The 27,317-nt window shown below is 33.9% G+C and overlaps 2 protein-coding genes across 5 annotated transcripts in view; one reads left to right on the forward strand and one right to left on the reverse strand.

The window, feature by feature from the left end:
• LOC111046194 (fatty acid synthase) overlaps positions 1–27,317 on the forward strand; it is a 75,067-nt gene that overhangs the window by 14,587 nt on the left and 33,163 nt on the right. Inside the window, exons 7-17 of one of the 4 annotated variants that reach the window (XM_039433839.1) lie at positions 700–930; positions 3,586–3,792; positions 4,792–4,923; positions 6,112–6,345; positions 8,176–8,365; positions 10,591–10,820; positions 17,638–17,942; positions 21,159–21,303; positions 24,601–24,717; positions 25,550–25,658; positions 26,053–26,331. In XM_039433839.1, coding sequence (XP_039289773.1) covers positions 700–930; positions 3,586–3,792; positions 4,792–4,923; positions 6,112–6,345; positions 8,176–8,365; positions 10,591–10,820; positions 17,638–17,942; positions 21,159–21,303; positions 24,601–24,717; positions 25,550–25,658; positions 26,053–26,331 — 2,179 coding nt within the window. Of the gene's footprint in view, positions 1–699; positions 931–1,051; positions 1,099–1,354; positions 1,413–1,716; positions 1,749–3,585; positions 3,793–4,791; positions 4,924–6,111; positions 6,346–8,175; positions 8,366–10,590; positions 10,821–17,637; positions 17,943–21,158; positions 21,304–24,600; positions 24,718–25,549; positions 25,659–26,052; positions 26,332–27,317 lie in introns of those variants that run through there. The other 3 variants (XM_039433841.1, XM_039433840.1, XM_039433842.1) reach the window with 3 other exon arrangements.
• Positions 13,177–15,405, reverse strand: LOC111046196 (prolyl 3-hydroxylase OGFOD1-like). The gene has a single exon (XM_022331693.2). The coding sequence runs from the start codon at positions 15,279–15,281 to the stop codon at positions 13,458–13,460; it is 1,824 nt and encodes a 607-aa protein (XP_022187385.2). The 5' UTR covers positions 15,282–15,405; the 3' UTR covers positions 13,177–13,457.

The raw sequence follows: 27,317 nt of genomic DNA on the forward strand, positions 1-27,317 counted from the left end.
GTGAAGGATGAGCTTATTTTTTTGCACAGATTTTGTTGAAACGAGGTGTCAGCTCCGATAACACTTCTCTAAGTTCCTGGGTCACATCCAGTCTTGGTCTTTATTCACTTTTCATGGCAGCTAGAGCAGAAAACCCAGTTTCACACAGATATATTGTAGCAAATTTAATGGAGTCAATATCTTCAATGCCTTTTTACTCAAAATTGGGTGTTCCTTTTGCACACCAATCCAGAAGGATGTGAGAGAATATTCTTCAAACTTCATTTTAAGCACAAAGTCACCTTGGAGATCAATGAGGGTTTTTTCTATCATGTTGATGTAGCACTTATTGATTGAGAATTTGAATCTGACAATACGGTTGATATAAATATTTTATGAGTAAAAATTACTCACATGTAATTTTAAAAACAGAAAGATTGCTTATCGTAATTATTTTAGAAGTAAATTAAAAACATTTTCCAACCAAGCTTTGCGCCCCCCCCCCTGATCATTCATCGCGCCCCACACTTTGAGAACCACTGCAATACATCAATGTTTTGACATAGTCATCTCGGAAAATAATTATGTCAAATTGAAAGGATATCTTCATATTTTCTATATATTTCCAAAACTACAACTATTGCAATGCCAGTCGATTCAGTCTGAATCGATCAGTTATCTAATCGAATTCATTTGTTACATTTTCTGTGATTTTTTCAGGCTGTTGACGCATACGAATTGAATGTCTGTGATGAGGTTTTGTGCAAGAACCGCAAAGACCCTCTGCTAATTGGGTCGATAAAAAGTAACATCGGGCACACTGAGGCATCTTCTTGTCTGGTTGCAATTGTCAAGGCATTGATTGCTATGGATCACGACATCATACCTCCCAATCTCAACTATTCGTCTCCTAACCCGAAAATACCTGCCCTGGTCGAGCAAAGAATGAAGGTGAGTCACTTGTATTCCACCTTCCGTTGCTTCAAGAAAAATTGAATTCTACCTTTTGTATGTCTTATGTTTTTAATACCAATTGCCAAACTAAGTTGCCAACTTTTCAATCTAAAGTATTCTTCTCCTAACCCGAAAATACCTGCTCTGGTTGAACAAAGGATGAAGGTGAGTCACAGGTATTTCAGGGTTTGTTGCTTCGAGAAAAATTGAATTCCACCTCTTGTATGCCTTATGTTTTTAATACCAATTGCCAAACTAAGTTGCCAACTTCTCAATCTGAAGTATTCTTCTCCCAACCTGCACTGGTCGAGCAAAGAATGAAGGTGAGTCACTTGTATTCCACCTTCCGTTGCTTCAAGAAAAATTGAATTCCACCTCTTGTATGCCTTATGTTTTTAATACCAACATGCCAACTTCCCAATCTCAACTATTCGTCTCCTAACCCGAAAATACCTGCTCTGGTCGAGCAAAGAATGAAGGTGAGTCACAGGTATTTCAGGGTTTGTTGATTCGAGAAAAATTGAATTCCACCTCTTGTATGCCTTATGTTTTTAATACCAATTGCCAAACTAAGTTGCCAACTTCTCAATCTAAATTAGTCTTCTCCTAACCAGAAAATACCTGCACTGGTCGAGCAAAGAATGAAGGTGAGTCACAGGTATTTCAGGGTTTGTTGATTGGAGAAAAATTGAATTCCACCTCTTGTATGCCTTATGTTTTTAATACCAATTGCCAAACTAAGTTGCCAACTTCTCAATCTAAAGTAGTCTTCTCCTAACCAGAAAATACCTGCACTGGTCGAGCAAAGAATGAAGGTGAGTCACAGGTATTTCAGGGTTTGTTGATTCGAGAAAAATTGAATTCCACCTCTTGTATGCCTTATGTTTTTAATACCAATTGCCAAACTAAGTTGCCAACTTCTCAATCTAAATTATACTTCTCCCAACCTGCACTGGTCGAGCAAACGAGCAATGAATAAAGATGAGTGACAGGTATTTCACGTTTGTTGCTTCAGAAAAATAAAATTTCCCCTTCTGATTGATTGACGATTGTTTTTAATACCAACATGCCAACTTCCCAATCTAAACTATTCTTCTCCTAACCCGAAAATGTTCTCATTGAACAAAGGATGAAGGTAAGTCACGAGTATTTCACGTTTGTTGCTTCAAGACAAATTGAATTCTACCTCTTGTATGTCTTATATTTTTAATACCGATTGCCAAACTAACTTGCCAACTTCTCAATCTAAACTATTCTTCTCCCACCCCGAAAATACCTTCCCTGGTTGAGCAAAAGATGAAGGTAAGTCGTGTGTAATTTATTTATTTATTTACATCAATAGAAAAATTACAACAACATATAGAGGCTTACAGCTTTATGCCAAAACAAGCCTCATTGAAAATCAATTGTTTACACAAACTGAAACTAAATTAGTAAGAAAGAAAAACGAAAAATATCAATAAAAATAGTTTGGAAGAAACATTATAAATAGAAAATAATACAAGACACAATAGAAAATAGAAAAAAAGACTGAAGAAATAATAAAAAATAGACTAATTGAAAAAAGAGAATAGGTAGCAAGCCTATTTTAAGAAGAAGAATTTGAATGTACCTAACATTAATTTATGTTTGTAGCTTCGAGAAAAATTGAATTATACATCTTGATTGCTATTTCTGTACCAACTTGCTACACTGAAATTGGATACTCTTTGAAACTGTTTATAATTTACTGATTGATGTGGAAGTAATTTTGATTGAGGCTTAGGTACATTTAATGTTAAAATACTCCTTTCCTCAATAATTTTTTAAAGTTCACTAATCTCCTGAATTCGAAGTCCATGAATTTTGAAGCTTACTGCATTTAATTATCTCAAAAATGTGTTGAGTTTTGAAATGAAATGAAAAATTATTCTTTTCATTCATTTCATTTCAAAACTAAACACATTTTTAAGACGATTAAATGCAGTAAGCTTCAAAATTCATGGACTTCGAATTTTGCAGTAAATTTGTTAAATGCAGTAAATTTAATTGTCTCAAAAATGTGTTGAGTTTTGAAATGAAATGAAAAAATCATTCTTTTCATTCATTTCATTTCAAAACTGAACCCATTTTTGAGACGTCTAAAGTGTGTTGAGTTTTAAAATGAAATGAAAAAATTCTTCTTCTCATTCATTTCATTCCAAAACTAAACACATTTTTGAGACAATTAAATGCAGTAAGCTTCAAAATTCATGGACTTCGAATTTTACTTACAATTAAAACTTACTTATTGTATTAAAACTTACAGTTTTGTTCATGCTATCACATTCATGTAACAATATAACAGAAAAAATCGAAAACATCCTAACATGTGAGATTTCAATTTTTTCATGCAAGCGCCCATATTTAATTCATGGACTGTGCATGAATTTGCATTACTGGATATATATTAAATTTGACAACACAGTCGATGCAGAGTTGCCAATTCGAATATAACATGTCTCCTTGCGTGGAAAAGTTTATATTTCGCACAATTTGGCAACACGGATATCTTGTCCAAGCCTCAACTTGTTTTATTCAGTAATTGTTTTATTTAATACTCTATAATTATTCCCATTTTCCCTCTTAGTTGACTGAAACTAATCTTATTTTTCCCTTTTTATCTGCAATCAGGTTGTAACCGAGGCCACACCCTTGGAAGGAGACTACGTGGCTGTGAACTCCATGTCTTTGACTGGCTCGGTGTCTCATGTCATACTCAAGAAAAATCCCAAACGAAAAGTGAGAGCCGATATACAGAATAACTTCAAGGATGGAGTGCCTAGACTGTTCATGGCTTCTGCGAGAGATGAATTTGGCATGAACAAGATTTTTGACATGGTCTGTATCTCATCAATAATCTTTTAACATCATTTTATTTCGAATTCTAACTTCGAATTAAAAAAAAAAACTTAGTAAGTGGAAACACTTACTTTCTAGCAGCTACGACGTTTCAACATTGGTTATTTCCATTCATTTATTTATTCATTTGCAAATACAATTCAGGTAAAAACAACAGACTGAGTAAATACATTTTTAATACATTTTCAGACTGAGTAAAAGACTGAAGACTGGTCACTCAGATCAACAACAACAAGTTAAAACGTTGATGACCAACAACATGTTGTCACAACACTAAAAAGAATGTGTTCCCAATTCAAAAGTAGTTACTAATTCGAACTTAAAATTAATAGTGAAAAGGGAAATGGATTCACAACACCGTAATAATTTTATTTATTCACAAAGGCAACTCGCTACAAGCATTTTATGATGATCTCACATTTATGATAAATTACAGATGAAGTGAAATTTTATTTCCACCTCATTAATTACATTTTTGTCATACCGTATTCGATTAGTATTGAGTGATTCTGTAGATTAATTATTATCAATCATGGTGTAGTATAAACTCGATTCGTTACTGGACACTTTCAAGCACTTCTGGATAATCTATTTACATGATTTAGTAATAAATTCTCATAATTGAAATGGCATATTTTGGTAGTTCATTATATTTTTAATACATTATCTAAAAGCAATTTGGCAACGATTTTGCAGAGATGGAAAAGGATAGAGCTGTCTGCTTTGTCTAATGACAGACAAATTAGCAAACCATTGTGAATCAGGTGTTGATTTTATAACGTGAATCTTTCCATAGATGATCTACCAAACTTGTGGAATCAGCTGTTGGCAAGAATTCATGAGGAGTCAAGATTAGTAGTCCTAGTGGAGACTGTTTAGGATTTTAAACTTTCATGGAGTTGCTGCACTATTATATTTGTCTTATAATTTACATACTAGAAATGAGAAAATAAATGGATTTTAATATTCAATTTTCAGGTAGAAAGTGGCCCCCTCGATGAAGAATACTTCTATCTGGCGAACGATGTTTTCAGTAAAGACATACAGGGGCATCTCTTCCGAGGATATACAGTTTTGCCGAAAACAGAAAATTCCCAAAGGAATTCTATGGTATGTATGAGATTTCAACCCTCATTGAGCTCATATATGTAGAATTTTTTTGATGCAGTAATAATACCTACATATTTTTTCACTCTAAATCATTTCCTTTTCATTAAAAATCAAGTACAACTAACTTGAAAGATATTGATGCCACAACCGAATCCAGTATCTCAAATTGTTTTAATAAATTGGCGGTTTCGGCATTTTGACAATATTAAGTCATCTAATTAATTCAAGATAAGACAATACAAATAATAATTCATTCAAAATAATTAACAGAATTACTGGACGTATCATAGAGGGCTTTAGTCTAATTTCTATGGTAAGGTCCACATTAAAATGTCAGTCGAGAAAGATAGAAGAACAGCGTTGCCAATTTTCTGCCTTGCCACTGCCTTCTACAGAATATAGCTGATACCGGTAAATCTGATGAATATCAACTATTCATACTCTTGTTAAAAATTGTCAAAAAATTATATTTGATTTGTCAAGAAAAAATATTGTTCAATAATGCATTTTGATAATAGAGATTTAATATTCTTTTAATAAATTGCATTTTTAGATTGTTGAAAAACTATCTGGCAACGTTGCCGAGCTGGAAAAGGATAGCGCTATCTGCTTTGTTGGAAGATAGACAAGGACAGCAACACCAATATCAATCGAATTATAACGTCGACCTCACTTTAATACCTCGTTTGTCAAAAATCAGAACCTTTGAGGTCAATAAATAGTTATTTTGTAATTTCTGTTTTCCCATACAGATATTATAATCTCTTGGGCTTTGTTGTTCGAATTATAATATAATTTTAATTTGGTATCCATTTCATGCAAACTTGAGGAGCAATAAAAAGATTCTATAGTGAGGTCCACATTATAATGACAGTATTTGATTAACATTGGTGTTGCTATCCTTGTCTATCATTCGAAAAAGCAGGTAGCACTATCCTTTTCTAGCTCCGCAACATTGCCAAATATGTTTTTGACAATGTAGAAATATAATTAATTGAGGCAGAGAATCGGCAACGCTATTCTTTTATCTTTATTCACTGTCATTATAACGTGGACCTCACTATAATCAAATCAAAATCATACCGATATCACTTGGCGTCAAATCTGCAAAACCATAGAAACCAATCCGAAAAACTAGAAGTAATAATAATTATTATAATTGGACTCATGTATTTTTTGTTTATGTAGGAAGTTGGCGGTGGAAAGCAACGACCAATCTGGTTCATTTTCTCGGGCATGGGATCACAGTGGTCGGCGATGGGTCGATCTCTGTTGCAGTTCCCCGTTTTCGCTGCAGCCATGCACAAATGCCAGGCAGCTCTTAAGCCGAAGGGCATCGACCTCATCAACATCCTCTCCAGTGACGATCCAGCCGTCCTCGAAAACGTTCTCAACTGTTTTGTTGGAATCGCTGCTGTTCAGGTGAAAATATTAGTATTATATCAAAATTTATTCTTGTTAATAATGATCAATATTATAACTCATTTACACTTTAGGCATATTTAATTCGGGAGAGAAACAGTTTTGGATTAATTCTGGATTAATACAAATTGATTAATTCTTGGATTAATTTAACTCTCTCTATCCTTGTTTTGATTTTGTTCATAACATATAAAGTTCCACGGTAAAAAAATTAGATATTCATCATATTGAATGAAAAAGACTAAGAATCAATTGATAAACAATCTCTGAGTTTATCAGAGATTGACAATGGTGTAATAACCGAAACCGGTCTTTCTAAGTATCAATAAATCTGTGGCTTTTGACAATTTCTTAGTCTTTTTCATTCAATATGAATAATTACCACAATATCAACTTCTCAACTACACAAAAAATATTCATCTTACAAAATAATTCTATCAGTCTCTTTTCTGTTTAGGGCTACTTGTAATATAAATATAAAGAAAAAGAAAAATCTCAGTACCCTTTTTTTAAATATTTTATCACAACATGTTTCAACATTGATGCCATTTTCAAGTGATATGAAGTAAATAAATAAATACTGCTGGAAGATTCTTATTTTTGATCATATGTTAGTGTATTCATATGATTTTATGAACTAGAATTGTAAATTTTGGATTTAAATTTGCAGTCCTAGTTCATAAAAATCATATGAATACACTAACATATGATCAAAAATAAGAATCTTCCAGCAGTATTTATTTATTTACTTCATATCACTTGAATATGGCATCAATGTTGAAACATGTTGTGATAAAATAATTCAAAAAGGGTACTGAGATTTTTATTTTTCTTTATATTTAAATTCTATCAGATACACAGAATTCTAAATAAGAAGTATTTGGAAATGGTGTATCATAACCCAGTTGAATCAATCCTGCAGTATAGCATAGCTGTTTAGGGGGTTGTTTCAACTGTCTTATTGATTAATTATTTGTAGCGCAAAAAATGGTAATTAAAGTTATTCTAAATAAACCCAGATTGTACCCAACCGAGATGGTTTTCAGTGACTTTGAGGTAATGACAATACGCCAATTATACATAAAAAACGTCATTGAATACTTAATATAAATCCAATTTTCCTCTCACTTTAAACTCATTGAATAAATGAGTTTAAACTCTTTAAATGAATAAACATTGAATAAATGAGTTTACTTTAAACTCTTACTATAAAAAACGTTATTGAATACTTGATATAAATCCCATTTTCCTCTTACTTTAAACTCAATTGTCAATAACTATTCAACTCCCTCTGCAAGCAGATATGTCACATATCGCACCAATATTGAATGTTCAAGGAGACAATTAATCTACATTAGTACTAAAATAGTAAACCTTATTCCGGACCACTTTCTCACAGACAGTTTTTCTCATTAGTAGAAAAACTAAACAAGATATTAAAAACTGGACCTACAGTAAATGTTTCTTCCATATCGACGTGTGAGACTCAGGATTTCTGCTGAAAATATTAAATACAGTGTTATGCTCCTCTTCACCCTTCATTCCTTACGTTTATAGACCCTCTACCAGCCTATTAGATAGTAAATTATAGTTTGCTAGGTATTTTTCCTCATTTCTTTCTCTCCAGCACACTCCATGAAGCCTGTATTTTGTATTTTTATTAGACATTTGTATTTTGATTTCTACTGTTTATTTTAAGTTGAAATTATTTATGGATTGATTGTTATTGTGAAAATTGAATGAAATAAATAACATGAAACGAAATAAATTGATTTTTAAATCAATGTCCCAATTTCAAACATTTATATGGAAAAATGATAATGTTTTCAGATTGGATTGGTGGACCTGCTGTACGCGATGGGCATCAAACCAGATGGCATCGTGGGTCACTCAGTGGGTGAATTGGGCTGCGCCTACGCCGATGGTTGCTTCACTGTTGAGGAGACCATTCTGTGTGCGCATGCCCGGGGGCGTGCCTCCCTCGAAACAAATCTCATCAAGGGCGTGATGGCTGCTGTTGGTACGTACATTTTTAGTTGTCTTAATACCATCAAGATGAGTCATAAGGCATTGACTCATTTCAAGATAAGTCAAAGTGGTTCTCGTGGAATTAATCACGGTTAAAATTTAACCGGCTTTTGAGCAACCAGCACTAAGTCATTTAGTCATTTCAAATTCATCAAATTCAACATGAAGCTCCTCACGAAGGTGATAGTACCACCACTCCACATGTGACTACAGTCTAAATTTATCTCTTAAACTTGATGAACTGAAAATTTGACAAAATGAGAAATTGACGTACTGATAACTTGTACTAAAAACATGATGAATTCCCAATGTGATGAATTTTGAACATATAATGTCAAAATAGTTTATAATTCATGAATTTTTTTGTGTTTGGATGACATTTTTTTAAATTTTCATGTAGCTGGTAGTGCAAAAATCAAGTGAATGTGTCATCTTTTATTTTTATTATTCTTTTTTTCAATTGGTGATGAACTGTTATCAAAAGGATTATTTTTTTTGTAGATACTCCCATATGCGGTCAAGCTTTAAAGCTTTGCATATGTGTAATTTATTCAGAAGGATTCATTAATATTAACTTTTAATTGTTTATTTGTGTATTGTATTATGAGTTTTTCTGATAAATAAAATAATTATTCACATTAAAAAACATTAGATAAACTGAAACTTTGATGTAAGGAAATTTGATAACCTGAAAACTTGACGAATTGAATACTTGATGGAATGAGAACTTCACATACTGAAAACTTGATAAACTGTAGACTCGACGAAATGAAAACTTGACACACTGAAAACTTTACAAGTTGAAAATTTGATGATCTGTAAATTTTAATTGAAAATTTGACGAAATGAAAACTTGGCAAACTGAAAGCTTGTCGTAGCCTACTGAAAACTTGTCGATCTTAAAACTTGACAAATTAAGAACTTGATAAAATGAGAACTTGACCAACTGAAAACTTGACGTTATGGAAATTCGACGAACTTAATATTTTGAATTGCTGTAATCCAATGTTTTTCGTTGATCATTTCTTGGATCTCTTCCGACCTCCATAATATTATGAGGTATGGAAAACAACTCATTAAGTTTTAGTGCGGTTTAAAATACCATAATTTTGATTTCGAGTTTCCAATGTATCTAGAGTACAGTCCGGGTCCAGTAGCTTTGCCTTTCGATGGAGGGCCACTAGACTAAAATACTACCCGTTCAAAAACATCGAACATTTTTGAAAATGTATCTTTCCATAAGCAACAGATGCTCTTTTGTATCTTCTAAAAAGCAACGTGTTGCATCCGGAAAGATACACAAGGAGCTTTTTGGAGTTACATCCTTTTAGCACAATACATCCTTTCAGCTGACATTATTTTGTGAAGAATCTTTATGTGTTGGGAGCATCCTTCAAGGAAGCTCTGTAGGATTATTCCTCCATCTAGGGATCTAGGGGTCTCTGAAGCCTGATGATTTGCAAAGCCGTGAATACTAGTAGCTCTGTGAACAGTAGACCTCGCGCTCAGTGAGTTACATTGACCTGTTGTTATGTTTTCTCAAAAATTAATAAATAATTTATCAATTAAAAATGTCTAGAAAAAATCTTAAATAAACATAGAGCTTTCTGTCCTATATCGTACCGTGACGTGTCGTCCCGGAATGTGAATGTGAGCGCTGTTATCAGGTCTGGCTGCAACTGTCTACAACGTTGATGGAAAGATACAATTTTCAAGATGTTCGATGTTTTTGAACGGGTAGTATTATAGTCCACTAGACAGCTTATTTATGATGAATAATTCTATAGTCTGATTTTTACGGTAATATTGGCGTATGGAGGAGGCTCCTTTTTCCTTTTATATAATCCTTGAAATGCAAAATTTCCAAAAACCTTGTATATACGTCGACGCGCAATTTAAAAAGGAACATACCTGTCAAATTTCATGAAAATCTATTACCGCGTTTCGCCGTAAATGCGCAACATAAAAACATTTAAACATTAAGAGAAATTCCAAACCGTCGACTTGAATCTTAGACCTCACTTCGCTCGGTAAATTATCCCGCGAATCATACCTTGCCTGTATGCCGTTTAAAAAAGTCACGGAGGCAAAGCTACGGAACTCTTACTGCTTACTGTACCTTCCTGTGCATTTCTATAGAGTACTATTCTAAAGTACATTCTTTGCGAGATTCTGTTGTCTGTTATATCAATCTCACAGGGTTGTTCTGTTTTGCAGGTATGGGCTACCAGCAGATCAAGGACGAGCTGCCAGCGTCGATCGAGGTGGCTTGCCACAATTCGGCAAGTAGCTGCACGCTGTCTGGTCCCGCCGCTGACATGGAGGCATACATCCAGCAGCTCAAGGACCGCAAGGTGTTCGCCAAGCTCGTCAATGTTGCCAACATCGCATACCACAGCCGGTACATTGCGCCGGCTGCTCCTACACTGCTCAACTACCTCAAAGAGGTTGGCAACCATTCCTATATAATATAACGATCATGAGCATTTCATAATCAATTATTATCTAATCTAGTTTATATATTTTTAGAAGTCTTACATCTTGATAAATCATTGATTTTGTTGTTTGACTCTTAGGGCCGGGTTTCCGAGCTCGGGATTTAGTTAAGGCTGTGCAAAGGCTAAAAATAAACTTTCTACTGGTGATATTTTTCATAGTTTTTGTATTCGTATATCATCAAGTTATCAAAATTAAAAAGTTTTCTCAGGAAAACATTTTTTTCCGATCATTGTTTTTTGAGATATGAGCGCCTAAAGTTAAAATTTTTGGGACAGAGCATTTCAAATTTGTTAAGAGATAAATTTATGAGATTCAGAGGATAAATTCTTCATGGTATTGTTGATTTAATAAAACTACTTTTGAGTTATTTTTGATCATTTTTGGTAAATTGAATAACTTTCTCAAAAATCAATATTTTTGAAACATTTTTGTTTTATTAAATCAACAATACCATGAAGAATTTATCCTCTGAATCTCATGGATTTATCTCTCACCGAATTTGAAATGTTCTGTTCTGTCCCAAAAATGTTAACTTTAGGCGCTCATATCTCAAAAAACAATGATCGGAAAAAAATGTTTTCTTGAGATATCTTTTTTATTTTGATAGCTTGATGATATACAAATTCAAAAACTATGAGAAATATAACTGAAACTGGCCTCAAATTATCCCTCAATAATTATTTTCAATAAATAATTGCTTTAATAATAGGCTAATAAAATGTAGTATCTGTCATTAATTGATCACCAGTAAGTTTATTTTTAGCCTTTGCACAGCCTCAAGCTCTAGACTTTAAACAGCTGGAGTCAGAAAATTGGCTTTACAAAACGGGGCATAGTCGCAGTAAATAGTTGCAGCAAAGTAAATCCTTATTTTCTCATTTCTATAATAATTGGAAACATTCCAATTACGAAAACATTCCTTGACGAAATGAAACATTCCTAAATAATTAAAAATAGCTGAAACTTTACACTATTTTCTCTTTATTTTATTTTGTGTTCAATTTTCTAGTTTTTCGAAATTTAATTTAAACGTGACTTTGACTATGACTACGACTACGCCCCGTTTCGGAAAGCCGATTTTCTGACTCCAGCTGTTTAAAGTGTAGAACTTACCTAAATCCCGAGCTCGGAAACCGGCCCTTAGTGCCGGTTGCAGAAAAGCCGGTTAAATTTCAATCATGATTAATTCCACGAGAACCAATCAGAAAATCCGTCTTTTCAAAAACGCCTTCTCCGATTGGCTCCGTGAAATTAATCACGTTTAAAGTTTAACCGGCTTTTGTGCAACCGGGCCTTATTGTGACAATGACACCTTCGATCCCACAAGTGTGCTTAATGGATAGTAGAAGAAGAAGAAGGTATAAGCTACTTTTTTGTATGGTATACTTATTTTTATAAGTTTAATAAATTTTGTCCATTCGCTTCCTCCACTAAAACCTTGAAGCCCACTTTTAAAGACAAAAAATTGAAATTTAGAAGTTCTATAAGAGCATTAAAGCTATAGTATGGAATTTTCAATAATTAAGTGGCCTACTTTGTTCATGCTAGATTTTGTCAATTTATTGAATTCACCGTGCTATTGGCAAACAATGATGGGCTACTCTTACAGCTTGAAGGAAACCAACTCCAACCAGCTGCAAGTTTTAAGTACCTGGGTTCAAGTATACAGAGAGATGGAGGGCTTGATGTAGAAATGCAGCATAGAATAAATTGTGGATGGATGAACTGGAGAAAAATGAGTGGTGTTCTTTGTGATAAGAGAGTGAATTGTCAAATGAAGGGAAAAGTGTATAGATCAGTTGTGAGGCCAGCTATGCTGTATGGAACAGAAACATGGTCCATTTCAAAGAAACAGGAACGAAGGATGGAAGTGACTGAGATGAGAATGTTGAGATGGATGTGTGGGGTTAGAAGAAGAGATAAAATAAGAAATGAATTGATCAGAGCCACTGTAAAAGTTGGACCACTGGGAAAGGAAATGTAGGAGACAAGGATGGGAGGAAGATTATGTTGGACGAAGAGTGCAGGATTTGGTTTTCGATAGTGTGAGAGGACGAGGTAGACCTAGGATGAGGTATGGAGATAGAATAGCGGCTGACTTGCGGGAGAGTGGTTGGAGGAGAGAGGAAGCATTGAATAGGGCTTTGTGGAGAGGCAAGAGAAAAGAATGCCGACCCCATTTAAATGGGATAAGGCACAGCCAAAGAAGAAGAAGAAGAAGATTGAATACACCGTGCAATATACCATGACTTGATTTGATATGCTATTTCAGATACCGTTTGTCCATACCGCTTACCTATTCAACTCCTACTTCAACATAACTCAATGATAATGTACAATAGACTCAAATGAATAAACATTATTTATTTTTAATAGTAAAGTTTAACAGTGAGTTTAGTAGCATATTTTAACATAACTACAAGAATAACATAGCTTTATAGACTCTATTACAATCAATACAACTCTAATACACATTACAATTATATTCCAATACATATAGAAAATATGGATTTAAAAAATGTAGCCGATTTTATCCTTTATCCATCAGAATCTTCGACGTTTTGGGTGAACTTCCGCATTTTCGGCTACCTCCTCTTATTACCTCTACTTCTTCTAGCTCTTATTCTGCCAACTTCTTTGTTCTCAATGGTATATGGTTTCAGTATTTGTTTCAACTCAATTTTCGTCAATGGTCTTAGTTTCTCACTGGTGTTTGATGCCGTTATTGGTATCAATTTTGTTTTCTTCACTTTATTTTTCAGTACCTTTTTCTGTCTCCTCATGCGAATTTTCTTCCTCAATGGTGTTGGAACAGAGAACTTTGGGCTCTCATCCATAACGTCAGCGTTTTCAATATCCATTGATGAAAAACTGTTGGTCTTGAATTGTATTTCAATTGATTCGTTGATTTTGTCAATCGCGGCCATCTTGCCTACACTCTCATAGCAAATGACAGGTAGCTTTTTGAGATCTTGGTGCAGCTCTTTAGTATTAAAACTGACGGAGAAAGAGATTTTGATAGCGTAGTGTGATCTGTTATTGATGGTTTTTGAGATATATGTCATGTATGGATGCATGTCACTGGAACGGGCCACAATATACGCGTTGTTTGATTTTGGTGTGATGGTGTATGATATTTTCTGATGTGTTTCCTGTTTTGAGTATCCTAAAACTCCTACTAGACTTCCATCAATGTGGTCAACATTTAAAAAAATCCACAGGTCGATGCTACTTTTCATCTTTATCATGTCACTTGTTAACAATATATAGTCCCCTCCTTCAATTCTGATCACATCTGCCGATACAACTATGTCCTCTTCAATCGCATTGTCGAGTTTTCCTAATACAAAGACAGATAGAAGCTTCAAAAAGTTTGTCCCCTGCAGATTTCTCAACAGTCTGGTTGTGTTTGGGCAGTTAGGTATTCCCCTCCTCATCATCTGTGCAGTCTGATAGTTTCTTCTGGAAGCTGGACCAACCGTTTTCCATACAATCTTATCGGACTGAAGCTCTGTGAGGACCTCTTCATAGCAGTCATTGCTCAAGAATGGCTTCAGGAGGACGCAACGATGGTTTACTATCTCTCTATGCAAATACATGGAGTTTTGAACGTAGTAATGGATATCTTGTTGAAGGTATTGGTAATCTGTTGGGAAAGTAAGCGTTGATACTGGGTGGTTGATGAGAATGTTTTGGGAAAGAGGTAGTCTGTCAGGATGAGTTGTCCGGTTGTTGGACGGTTTCCCAGTGTGGAACCAGCCACTTATAGCAATGCGTGGTTTGTCAAATGCTAAAACTTCAGCAACCTGGTGGTGACTCAATTCGTTGACAGAAAAAAGGGTCAGTCGATTTTCAGCTGGTAGAATTGAGAATAAAATATCTTCAGCACAGCCCATCTCGTTGTGATGGCGGAAATCTAGAGTTCCTCCGTCTCTTTTGCTCCAATCTTCTAGATAAAGAATGAATGCCACTCCTCTATCCTCCTCTCTGTCATCGTGGGTCAGAAGGAAGTCAATGTGTACGTATTCAGATGCAGTCATAGATACCTCCCCATCTAGTTTCATATCAAAAAGAACTTCAACCAACTGTCTAATTCGACTTTCAAAAATCTTATGAATTTTCACGCACATTGGATACACTACACCATCCACAACTCGAAAATCTTTAGATTGCCTAAAACTGTATAGATCCGTAATCTCTAAACGATAATCAAAGCTCTTGAGTTCGGCGATCAGATTTGAAATCACAAATGGTTCAAGCAGATTGTCAATCGTCAGAACCTGAAGTGACCCGTAGTTATTGATCTGTTTTGAATCCAAGAGATCGTATCGCTGAACCCGGTTTTCTTTTAACAAATTTGAAAACGATGTGCTCAGATACTCAAATTCTTGATTAAAGCTGGAATCCATACTTGTAGCTTTGCGGGCAGATTGTTGGTTACAAACTGAATGCCGATTTGTGTCTAAACAATGTGTTTTCACGACGACGGCCACATGTTCTCTGGTTATATTTTAAGCATATGTTTTCTGTGCAAATTTGCAAATATGAATCAGCTGCTTTTCTGCACTTTTGTAAGATAACATGAATGTACTAAAGAAAACAATAATAAATTGATGCTCGATATATCATATTTTTTTATTGTAATAATAAACTAGTAGTTCTGTGAACAGTAGACCTCACGCAGTATTCTCATCCACAAGTACCAGATGTCAACTGTTTTAAATGTTAACAAACTCAGTTCACGTTTGAATTTGTATTCCACATGATATAATACATACAGTTCCGTGATGATCTTTCTATCTGATGAAAATTATTTTTTTAGAATCAAAAATATTATAATTTCTCCAGCATTATTTAGTTCATTTGTTTATTTTTATTCACCTATTAAATTAGTTTTTTCGAATGTGAGAATATTGATACTGATGGGCACGCATAATAATACCATGACTGCAAAACAAAATATTGAAACCAAAGACCTTAAAGCTGCGATTAGACCAAATTTATTAAACAAATGTTGATAACTCAATCCTTTTAGATTATATTAGATTGAACATAACATATCATACACATGATGAAGCATGATATGAGCATATGTGTTTGTCAACTTCCGTTCAATCTAATAGAATCTATAAGGATTAAGTTATAACCATTTTGTTAATAGCTTTGGTGTAAACCCAGCTTAAAGATGCATACCTCTTTAATGTCTTTGATTGAAACTACAAATAATACAGTAATAGACTGGCTTCTCCACACATCTGTGTAATCACTTGTCAGCTGATTTATGATGAATAATTCTATAGGCTGATTTTTACTCTAATATTGGCGTATGAAGGAGGCTCCTTTTTCCTTCTATATTATCCTCGAAATGCAAAATTTCCAAAAACCTTGTATATACGTCGACGCGCAATTTAAAAAGGAACATACCTGTCAAATTTCATGAAAATCTATTACTGCGTTTCGCTGTAAATGCGCAACATATAAATATATAAACATATCAACATTTAAACATTAAGAGAAATGCCTCACTTCGTTCGGTCAATTATAATACAATAATCTTTCAAAAATATTGGAGTTTGAAAGTCTCTCCATGCTATAACTCAATGGAATTATTGTCAGTTTGCCTACATTTTCAGCGATTCTTTACAATATCATTGACATTACATTACTATCTCATCAATATTATCTTTGAAGTTTTCATACACATCAGCATCCTCATTGGTATTGCATTGTTCATCCTATAATTTCAATACACTTTACACTAAAATCGTTACTTGAATTAAAATTATTACCATATTCATTCATTTGCAATAGGAAAGTGTTCGATTTGAATGTGTTCATAAAGAATAGAAAAGGAGGTTCAGATTCAAGTGTATTGAGTTTCTTCCCATTCTTTGTTCAGACTCTAAACAAAATTTTAATAATATTTAGTGATTTTATACACTCTTATTCCTATTTTATTTCTTACTTTACTACTATTTTCTACTGTAGGCTATTCAGTTTCTTTCCATTCTTTGTTTGGACTCTAAACAAAATTTGAATAATATTTAGTGATTTTATACACTTGTATTCCTATTTTATTTCTTACTTTACTACTATTTTCTACTTTATTCATTAATCATCACTACTGGAATATCGGGGATGATATTCTACGTATAATTGAAAATTAGTTATAAATAAAAAGAAAAATAAAAATCTTAGTACCCTTTTTGAATTATTAAAAAAATTGGTTAGTTTAAATAATTTCAATTTGGTTAAACTAGAAATTTGCAATTCTATACATTTTGGTAACACTGTAGTTTTTCGGATGGAGGGCCAAGTCTCAACTTATTTTTTACAGACTATAGGGTTGGATACGATATTAGAAACCGGTTTAAAAAACCTTTTTATGCATAATTTTAGTTATTATTAGGTACCTAAGCCGCTCCACCATGTTTTGACATTAAAACCGTAAACTTTTGGATTGTTTAAGGTGATTTAATTTAATCAATTATTCTTTGCATGTACATTGTTTTACAAATCATCATTCATAAAAACTAATATCAACATGAAACAACAATACAAGAAACAACAACATTAAATTAATCAATAAATTGGTTATGAATTGACAGATATGGCAGCACACCCGAATAACTCTGCCATACTATAAAATTCGTTGTTTATTAGCCAGTTTCTGAGGCGATTCATGAATTCTTTTTTAGTTGTCAGGTTGGTAATTTCTGTATCCTGTGATTGTTGATAAAGCCGGACACTTTTCAATTGTTTTAGGTGATAGTTGCGCCGAAAAAGCGTTCGTCGAAATGGATCAGCAGTTCGGTGCCGGAAGCGGAGTGGGAGGGAGGCCTGGCGCAATGGAGCTCCCCCGAGTACCACACCAACAACCTGTTGAAACCGGTTCTGTTCGAGGAGGCGAGCGCGCACATCAAGAAGGACGCCATCTGCATTGAGATTGCGCCGCATGGTCTGTTGCAGGCCATCCTCAAGCGGATGTCCAGCAACGGGTGCACCAACATTCCGCTCACGTTGCGTGGCCACAAGGATGGTGCTAGGTTCTTCTTGGAGGCTGTTGGCAAGTGAGTTGGTTTGATCGATTCTGTATTTCAATACTATCAAATTTAAACGAATTATCTTGTATGATGTTATATTTTTTCCTCCACCTACTGTCTAAAGTACTTTTTTTACTCCCTGAAACATAATATACTAAAGTGTCACTTTTTTGCTCTCGGTAGTAAAAAACTCCCTAGGGAGGAAAAGTGACTCCATTCAAATAACATGGGAAGCATCTCTATTTTAAAAACTTATATTGTAATAGGTAAGAAGGTCTAAGCTCAGATGAGGAAGCATATAGAGTACTCAGTCATTGAGCCAACTAAATTCAATACCTCAACCAGATTCAAATTCAAATTCAAATTTATTGATTCTCAAAAAAATATACAACACTTTCAAGACAAAAAAAATATATAAGAATCTACACCTGCAAAGAAACCCTGTGCGCAGGTGTGAGTTGCAATATAAATGTTTTTCAAAAATATTATTTAACAAAAATGATCCAAAACAAATTTCTTGAAAAAATACAGAATAAAAACTAGTAGGTACTTAATAATAAAGAGGATACTAAAAATAAAGGAATGGGAGGAGAAAAGACGGAAAAGGCCAAGAAGAAAAAAGAAGACGAAGAAGAAGGAGAATGAAGAAGAAGAGAAAGGTAAGAGGTAGGTAAGTCAACTGCAACCATGGAGTAGACGAAAATTAATCTATTTAAAACAATTTTTCCTCAATTTTATTTGATCAACATATGATGTTTGTATACTAAAATTATTACAAAATTCATATCACTATACTAAAAAAATGTATAAATATTTTTTATATTCCATGCTATTCAAAATACCAGTCAACGAATATTCCTTATTAACTAATCAAATTTGAAACGGGAACTTCTGCATAGCTGTAGTTGTGGCGGCCATTTTTGTTACAACTTTTGCCGACAGATAGCGCTGTCGGTGGAGAACTGTGATTACAAGCCAGCTGTTTCTGTTGACTTTTTAGATTATGTTGTAACACATTGTTTGGTCACATACGTTTTTAAAGGTGGAGGAAAAATGTTGTGTTTATCACGAGTGAAAAATGTTTTTTCTCCCTCAGGAAAATTGTTGCCCTCGGCTTCGCCTCGGGCTTCAAACTTTCCCCTCAGGGAGAAAAAACAGCACTTTTCACTCTAGATATACAAATTATCATACGGTAAAGAGCATATTAAATACAGTTTTATAATTTATTTTTATACAAAGTTTTACGTTTGGCATTCAAGATTATTGAGCCAAAGCCCAAATTATGGCATCGTCATGGGATAAGTCTAAACTTCGTAGCCCCCAAGTGAAACTAGTCAATGGGTTTGATTCAGGGATGTGACTAAAAGTCTGCAGCTCGCCAGAATCACAGAGAGGAGAATCAGCAAAGCTCCAACGGTGCATGTTTTTCTGGCATCTTCCCTGTTCAATCTTGAACCTATTCAGCCGTACCCAAAGGTGCCTTGGCAACTCAAAACCATCTCTTTATTCTTCACCAATGATGAATCCCAAGCTACTGGCTACTTTTGGTTGACTGTTTGCTATTAATCTTATTCTATATTGAATCTATACTATAGTGTTCTCAAAAGTTCCAAGTTTCCACTGCCAATTTGAAGATGAATGCTTACTTCGAGCACAAATTCAAGATTTCAGTGAAATGTCAAGTTTCAGGTAAAGGATGCAGTGGTGACACTTCAGAGTGATACTATCAAGATAACTTTAGAGATTTTTTACTACACATAGTGGGCCATATTGAGCATTTGCTTATGCTTCACCTAATGCTCATGAGCAAAACCTTATGCTCCATGCTCATGCTCATGAGCATATGCTTTGGTTTTATTCATATGGCCCAGTGAGTCTCACTTTATAAATTCAACACTTGATGAACATTGGTTTGCTATCCTAGTCAGACATTAGACAAAGCAGGCAGGTCTATCCATTTTTAGCTCCGCACCTGCCAAACTGCAGGCTTTGTAGAAATCTAATAAACTACCAGACCAGCATATTTTAATCTCAATGGAAATGTGTTATTATATCATGAAAAGATATTCTCTTGTTGAATCTATTATATATAAAAGCGAAATGGCACTCACTCACTGACTGACTGACTGACTCACTCGCAGCACTAAAAATCTACCGGACAAAAACGTTCAAATTTGGTAGGTATGTTCAGTTGGCCCTTTAGTGGCGCACTAAGAAATCTTTTGGCAATATTTCAACTGTAAGGGTGGTTTTTAAGGGTTTAAAGTTCGTCTTTTAGCATCTATATTCTTCTTATTCTCTTAATTATAATTGAAAAATGTCCATACTATATGTTAATATAGAACTATAATCTAGGGAGAGTACCTCTTCGAAACAGTTGTTAACTGGTAACTAAATTAATAATTTTGTCAGGTTGGCATTAAGTTGAGTTAACTTTGTTAGGTTGGCACCAAGATAAAGATTGAAATGCATTTATCACGGAAAAATTGATTGGGCACTGCTACTTCAATCGGAGCTATTCCTGGGAATATTATATTACTAGATGTCAGGCTCGCTTCGCTCGCCATATCCGTTTAGCTAGACGTTTAGTCTGGACCCTCGACTGGATCGTCCTAACATATTATGATCGCCCTACAAATGAAAAATGCAGGCGAGCGAAGCGAGCCTGCTGATCTCATTCTTGGGCGATCCAGTCGGGGGTCCAGGGGGCGGAGCTCTCTGGCTAGACGGATATGTCGAGCGAAGTGAGCCTGACGGCTAGTGGAATATATTTGAGAGATGATTGATCATTATTATTAAAAAGAATCAACAATTCACAGCTATCTACTCTTGAAGGCGGTGGAAAAGGTAAGGTCATGACATAATGACGTGAATCTCACTAAAGTTAGTTCCTAAAAACTAATACAGTTATAGATACTAATCACGTATTTACAAACCTGGGGCTCATATAGGTTCAATCCTTGAAAAAATTTAATTAATATGTACATGAAAAATTTAAAAAATTAAAATCATTTAAAAATTAATCAAAAAAGTACATGAAATATTATTTAAACTCAAACATGGTTAATCAACATCCTACTTGATTTCTAGGAATTGAAGTGGATTTTGTATGAATGGAAGTGTGATTTACAATAATAAAATATAGGTTAGGCCTACTGACTTCAGATTTTTATATTTCATATTTTTAATCTTATATACTTCAAAATATATCCTATACTGATTTAAGATAACTTTATTTTGCAGGATGTATTTGAATGGACTTCTACCAGATGTGAAGAAACTGTATCCTAGTATTGAGTTTCCAGCATCTCGTGGCACACAGCCGCTTTGCGAACTTATTACCTGGGATCATTCTGAAATCTGGGCTTCAGCTGCATCCGCCAACGTTGTGAGTGGTTATAATATAATATATTCTATAATAATTCATAATGCCCATTCATAGACCTGAATAGAATAGTTGAATGTCTATTGAGTAATCAAAAATTAATAACAAACTATTTCGTTCAGTTCAACATCGATGTGATGAAGTATGTTCTTTAGTTTCCTTGTTTGTTCAAAAGATCATGGGATTCAAATAACTTGGCAGATGCTGCAATTCTTCATGAATGATACTTCATTATATAATAATGTTACTTCATTATACTTCAAATATATTCTATAATAATTCATAATGCCCATTCATAGACCTGAATAGAATCGTTTATCTCAATAATCAATAATCAATAATTTTTATTCTTGTCATCGAACATTACAAATGTTATAAACAAACGTCATGTGAAGATAAAACATAGCATTGCATATAATAACAATATATCGTACCGCTAACACATATATACATAACATTAAACATGTACACATATGTACACATATACAAATATACTGTAATATAAAACAGTCAGATGCTCACGTTATGACTTAGGTATTCGTCAATTGTATAAAAAGCCTGTTTTTTGAGCCATTGTGCTACTGTAGGTATAAACTTTTTTTGTGGTAATTTTTTTATTGTTGTCGGTAATTTATTTAATAATAAGTATTGTTGATAATTATAGCTTTTGAATGTTTTTTGCAGTCTGATGTATGGGGTAATTAGGTTATTCCTATTTCTAGTTCTATGTTCATGCTGATGGCTATGTCTTGTTAATAGAGTTAGGTTTTTTTTTAACATGGACCAGGTTACAATAAATGTACATTGAAGGGAGAGTCATGATTCCAAGCTTGATGAAACTATTTTTACAGCTTTCAACACTCCTTAGACCAACAATACAGCGAATTGCTTTTGTTTGCCAAATAAATGCCATCTTCAGGCATCACATTGAGTGATTAAAAATTAATGAATATTTCGTTCAGCTCAACATCGATGTGATGAAATATGTTTTTAAGATTTCACATTCATTCAAAAGATCGTGGGATCCAAATAACTTGGCAGGTGCGGTAGTTCTTCATGAATGATACTTCATGACCTTAACTAATTTTTGATAATTGAATTAGGATATCTTGTGTATTTGTACAGTTCTCACATGTTCCTGTGAACGTCAGAAAATTCCTTTTTTTACGAATTCCTATCAATGAATATCCTTCCACAAGAAGGACTAACAAAAAGGGTGAATCAACTGAAAACCTTAAAACTATTATATATTTTGATAACTAAGTGAAACTTATATTTATCATTTCTTGAGATAGTCTCCTTGAAGTGTTATGCAAGTCTTCCACCGCTTCGGAAGCGCATATGGATACCATGTTTGAAGAATTCTTTTGGATGTGCCTGTAGCTACTCGTACACCGCGGTTTTTATTTCTTCATTACTTTGGAAATGCTTGCTTTCCATTGCATTACGATTTCCGAGCACATGAAAGTCACTAGGGGCGATGTCTGGAGAATAAGGTGGATTAATGAGGCATTCAAATTTGATGAGTCTGAACCGAGAGACGGGCTGTATGTGGTCGGGCGTTGTCATGCTGTAACAACACACCTGAAGTGAGAAGTCCTCGCCGTTTACTCCTGATTTCTGGTCGAAGATGATTTTCTAAGATATTTGAATAAGAATTGATGTTTTCTCTCATTCCCCTGTCAATGTAATGCTCCAAAATTACTCCGTTCACATCACAGAAGAGAGTTAGCAAAAGTTTCCCGCTGATCGCTGAGTTCGGAATTTTTTGATTTTGGCGATGAGCTATGGCACCATTCCTTTTCATGTATCTGGTAGATGCAATGTTTGTTTCTGGACAAACATGAATCACCATTACTGTACTGTCATCCTGCGATGAATTTCCATTGGTTTGACACCTTCACTGCTCAAGAAACGAATGACTGATCGCTGATCTAATGCGGTGCTTATTGATAATGGGGCGGCCATATTGTAACTGAATTCACTGCTAATTGTGTGTAGCAAGGTTACTAACGCACCTGGTAGTCATTTTGTAAGCTTCAACGAACATCCCTGCCAACTACCGGATCAATCCTACAACTTATCGAAACTTTACAACACTTTTAAGGTTTTCATTTGATTCACCCTCTAATGGAGGGAATGACTGAGGGAAGGAATGCGCGAGGAAGGCCAAGACTGGAGTACATAGAACAACTAAAGAAGGAGATGTGCCAACTACAGTGACCTCAAAAGGATAGCAGATGACAGAGAGGCATATAGAGTTGCTGACTACCAGCCCAACAAATGAAGAAGAAGAAGAAGAATGTTAACTAAAGAAGAAGATCAATGAATAACTGTTTATTGATTTCATTTTTTATTGTACTCATTTTTATTTCCTATCAGAACCAACAACACCTCTATATACTCAACACTTTTGTCTTTTTTCTTTAGGGCTACTGATAATATAAATAAAAATATAAATCTCAGTACCCTTTTAAATTATTCAAATTATATCCTATACCATTAAACGAGCAGCTTCTGTTTAGATGTTTATATGTTTGTATTTTACCGGATCTCGAAAACGGTTCTAACGATTCTCACGAAATTCAGAACATAGTGGTTTATAATATAAAGATTCGATTGAACTAAGTCCCATCCCTGGAAAAACTCGCTAAAGGACATTAAAAGGATAATTATTATTCATCCTTGGAGAAACAGCTGATAATAATCATTTCGTCGTCTTTTGGTGATGGAAGTGAGTGAGCGAGTTCATGTGTGTGGGACTGTGTCAAAATTATGACCCAGCTGTTGAACTTTTGTAATCATTCAATCAGGTACTTAGTGCCGGTTGCAATAAAGCCGGGTTATTTCCAATCCTGATTAATTCCAGTAGATCCATCTTTTTGAAATGGTCTTCTCTGATTTGGTTCACGTGAAGTTAATCAGGATTAGCATTTAACCGGCATTTGTGCAACTGGGCCTTTGTGAGGAAAATTTTTGCACTCCTCTGGGAAATAATCTCAATTTACTGTGATAAGATAGAACATTTCTGTATGAATGTTATTATAATTTCTTCTCTCATGATACATTTTTTATGTTTTTGCACTCCAGAGCGAAGCTCGGTCCTCGATATTAGACTTGAAAATGGCAGTAATGTCCGAAACATGTTGTAACAAAATAGTTTAAAAGGGTACTGAGATTTATATTCTTATTAAATAAATTAACACTTTATACTCTTGTTTGTTATTTTAAAATGAATGAATGATTGTCATGCAATTTTCAAGAAGTCAATAGACACATTGATTGCACTCATTTTTGCAGATAAATATATTGCCTGGATTGAGGAATATTCGTGTGGATCTCAACAACATAAAACATCATTTCTTCCTTGACCACAAGATCAACGACAGATGGATTTTGCCAGAGGCTGCTCATTTGGTAATTAGAACACAATCAACGCTTGTCAAATTAATTTTTATTGCTGAATTGCTAAAGTAGATCATGTAAATCATGAAATTATCAACAAATTATAAATCTCATATATTATATTGTGAAGTTTTTCCATTATAAAATAACAACACAATATTTTGACTTTTCTCCATTCATCATTAATGTCCAATGCTCAGAATATATTCTACCCATTATTTTTTTCTAGAGTTCTTTATATAGAATATAACAATATTTTCAATATAATACTTATTTCATCTGAAAGAATAGACCTACTAAATTTTTCAAGTATCCATCATAATTCCTTCAAACTTATTTATCTGTGAGTATCTGTACGAAGTTTGTAAATTTTAATTTATTCCCTCATGCTTATAATACTGTGATGAAAGCAATTTATAAATAATGGAATTTCATTATATTATTAATATTCTCGTATGGTAGTTATTTTTCGGAGCACAATATTCTATCTCTAAAGCAGCCTGCTTTAGGGGCAATAGCAGCTTCCACTAGCTGCTAATAAGGGAAAACAGAATGGAAATGTTTTGTACTTTTAAGTTTCCGACATTTTCAAATCCTCTTTCCCGTATTAGCTAGTAGACACTGCTAATCTCTCTGTGTGCAGACTGCTGTGTGTAGCTCTCACAATTTGTTGCCTTCCAAAAAGTACAAATATCTAATGATAAATCTAACGTCTGATTTGAGCCTAAAAAAGTCTTTGTACATTTATCTCAATTAAAATAGGCCTAGTTAATCAACTCAAATAGGGATGATAAAAATTGTAATAATTACAAACATATTTCAATGATCTATTATCATGTTTCAGTATTTCGCTTGGGAGACTTTGATGCTACTGGCGAAAGAATTCTCATTCGATAAAACAGTGATTTTTGAGAATATCAGATTCCATGAAATGGCTGTAATCGATGCAAAAAGTAAGTTACATGATGTTTTGTCAAATTTCATATTTTATAAATTTGAAATGTTGTAGTAATAAATTTTGATAGTGATCTCGTTAATGGATCTCGATATTATCAGCATGAAGTGTTTCCACTCCTTAAAAATTCGGAAATGGAATAGTGAGACCTGTTTTTTAATTTCTAATCATTTTATGATTATGTGTTTTTTGTCTCTGTTGAATAAATAAATATTCGTGTGGATATTCGTGAGAAATATTCGTGCGGATCTCAACAACATGAAACATCATTTCTTCCTCGACCACAAGATCAACGACAGATGGATTCTGCCAGAGGCTGCCCATTTGGTAATTAGAACACAAGTACCTGAATGTCGAAATTTCACAACTAAAATCTTTTATATATTTTTCAGCCACTGTGCTCGAAGTGAACATTCTTCTTCAGATTGGCAGTGGAAATTGGGAACTTCTAATCAATGATAAAATAACAGCCACCGGATGTGTCAGGGAGGCTCATGAGGTTTATGACAACGTTGATGATTATTTTCTTGAAGAAGACTTGCTAGAGTTCCATGAAACCGGAAATGACGTCAAGCTTGATAAGAAGGACGTCTATGAAATACTGGGAAATGTTGGATTTTCACTGAGAGGTGGATTTGAATCGATTCAAAGCGTGGTTCTGAATGAGAAAGGTACGGTAATTATTATACTAAAATATTATCCATTCCATTCATTTTGTTAATTCTATTCTTTATCAAAAACCACACACTATTTGTCATTTCTACATTTACTTATAGTACAATTATTGAAAGGGTGGGGATTTGCTAGCAATGTTTATCTTAGGAGAATATCTTCGGTACAGAGGAAGATTTTACGTTTGGTCTGCAACTCTCAGGGAAATATTTCATATGAGAACCTTTTGAATAGATGCAAGGTTTTGAATATAAAAGGTATATTTCTGTTTACTTTGATTTTAGAAAATTACTTCTGCAAAAAATATTTAGTTATGAAAGTTAATCGATATGATTTAAGGAATGAGAGGTATGTTGTACCATTTACTTCGAATAATTATTTTGCATTATAATTTTGTATCATTGAATCAATAAAATAAAATAATCAAAATAAAATAATAAAATAATTTAGCCAGAAACACCTTAATCTACATTGTACCAAGAACTTTCAATGATTTACCCGATAATTGTGCTGAGTTTGTTAATATGCGCCTGTTGAAAAGAAATTTAAAGATTTGGTTGAATAATTACACTTTAGATGTAACATAATGTAACTCATTATTAATGTATTGTAATTCATTCTGTTCTATTTTTTGTATGTAAGTTTAGGTTGACTATATATTATAACACTCTTTAGATTTTTGAGAGCTGAGCCAACAATTAATTAATTAATATCATGATAATTTTAACTGTTAAGTAAATTCTGTAAGTAAATTTGACAGTGTAATAAACTGATAAGTGAATTCAACTGTTGAGTAAACATAAAGTTCACTGATATATGTATATTTATATTTGAATTTACATGTTTTGTATTATGGTACCTTGTCAAGCAGCCTCTTTGAGGTTCGCTTAAGGTAGCTTATTTATTCAATAAACGTTTTTTCTATTCTATTCTATATACAAGACCATGGTTTCGTGACCACACAGATAACATCATATCATCAAGT

This window comes from Nilaparvata lugens, chromosome 8, assembly GCF_014356525.2.
Source record: "Nilaparvata lugens isolate BPH chromosome 8, ASM1435652v1, whole genome shotgun sequence".
Taxonomy (NCBI): domain Eukaryota; kingdom Metazoa; phylum Arthropoda; class Insecta; order Hemiptera; family Delphacidae; genus Nilaparvata; species Nilaparvata lugens.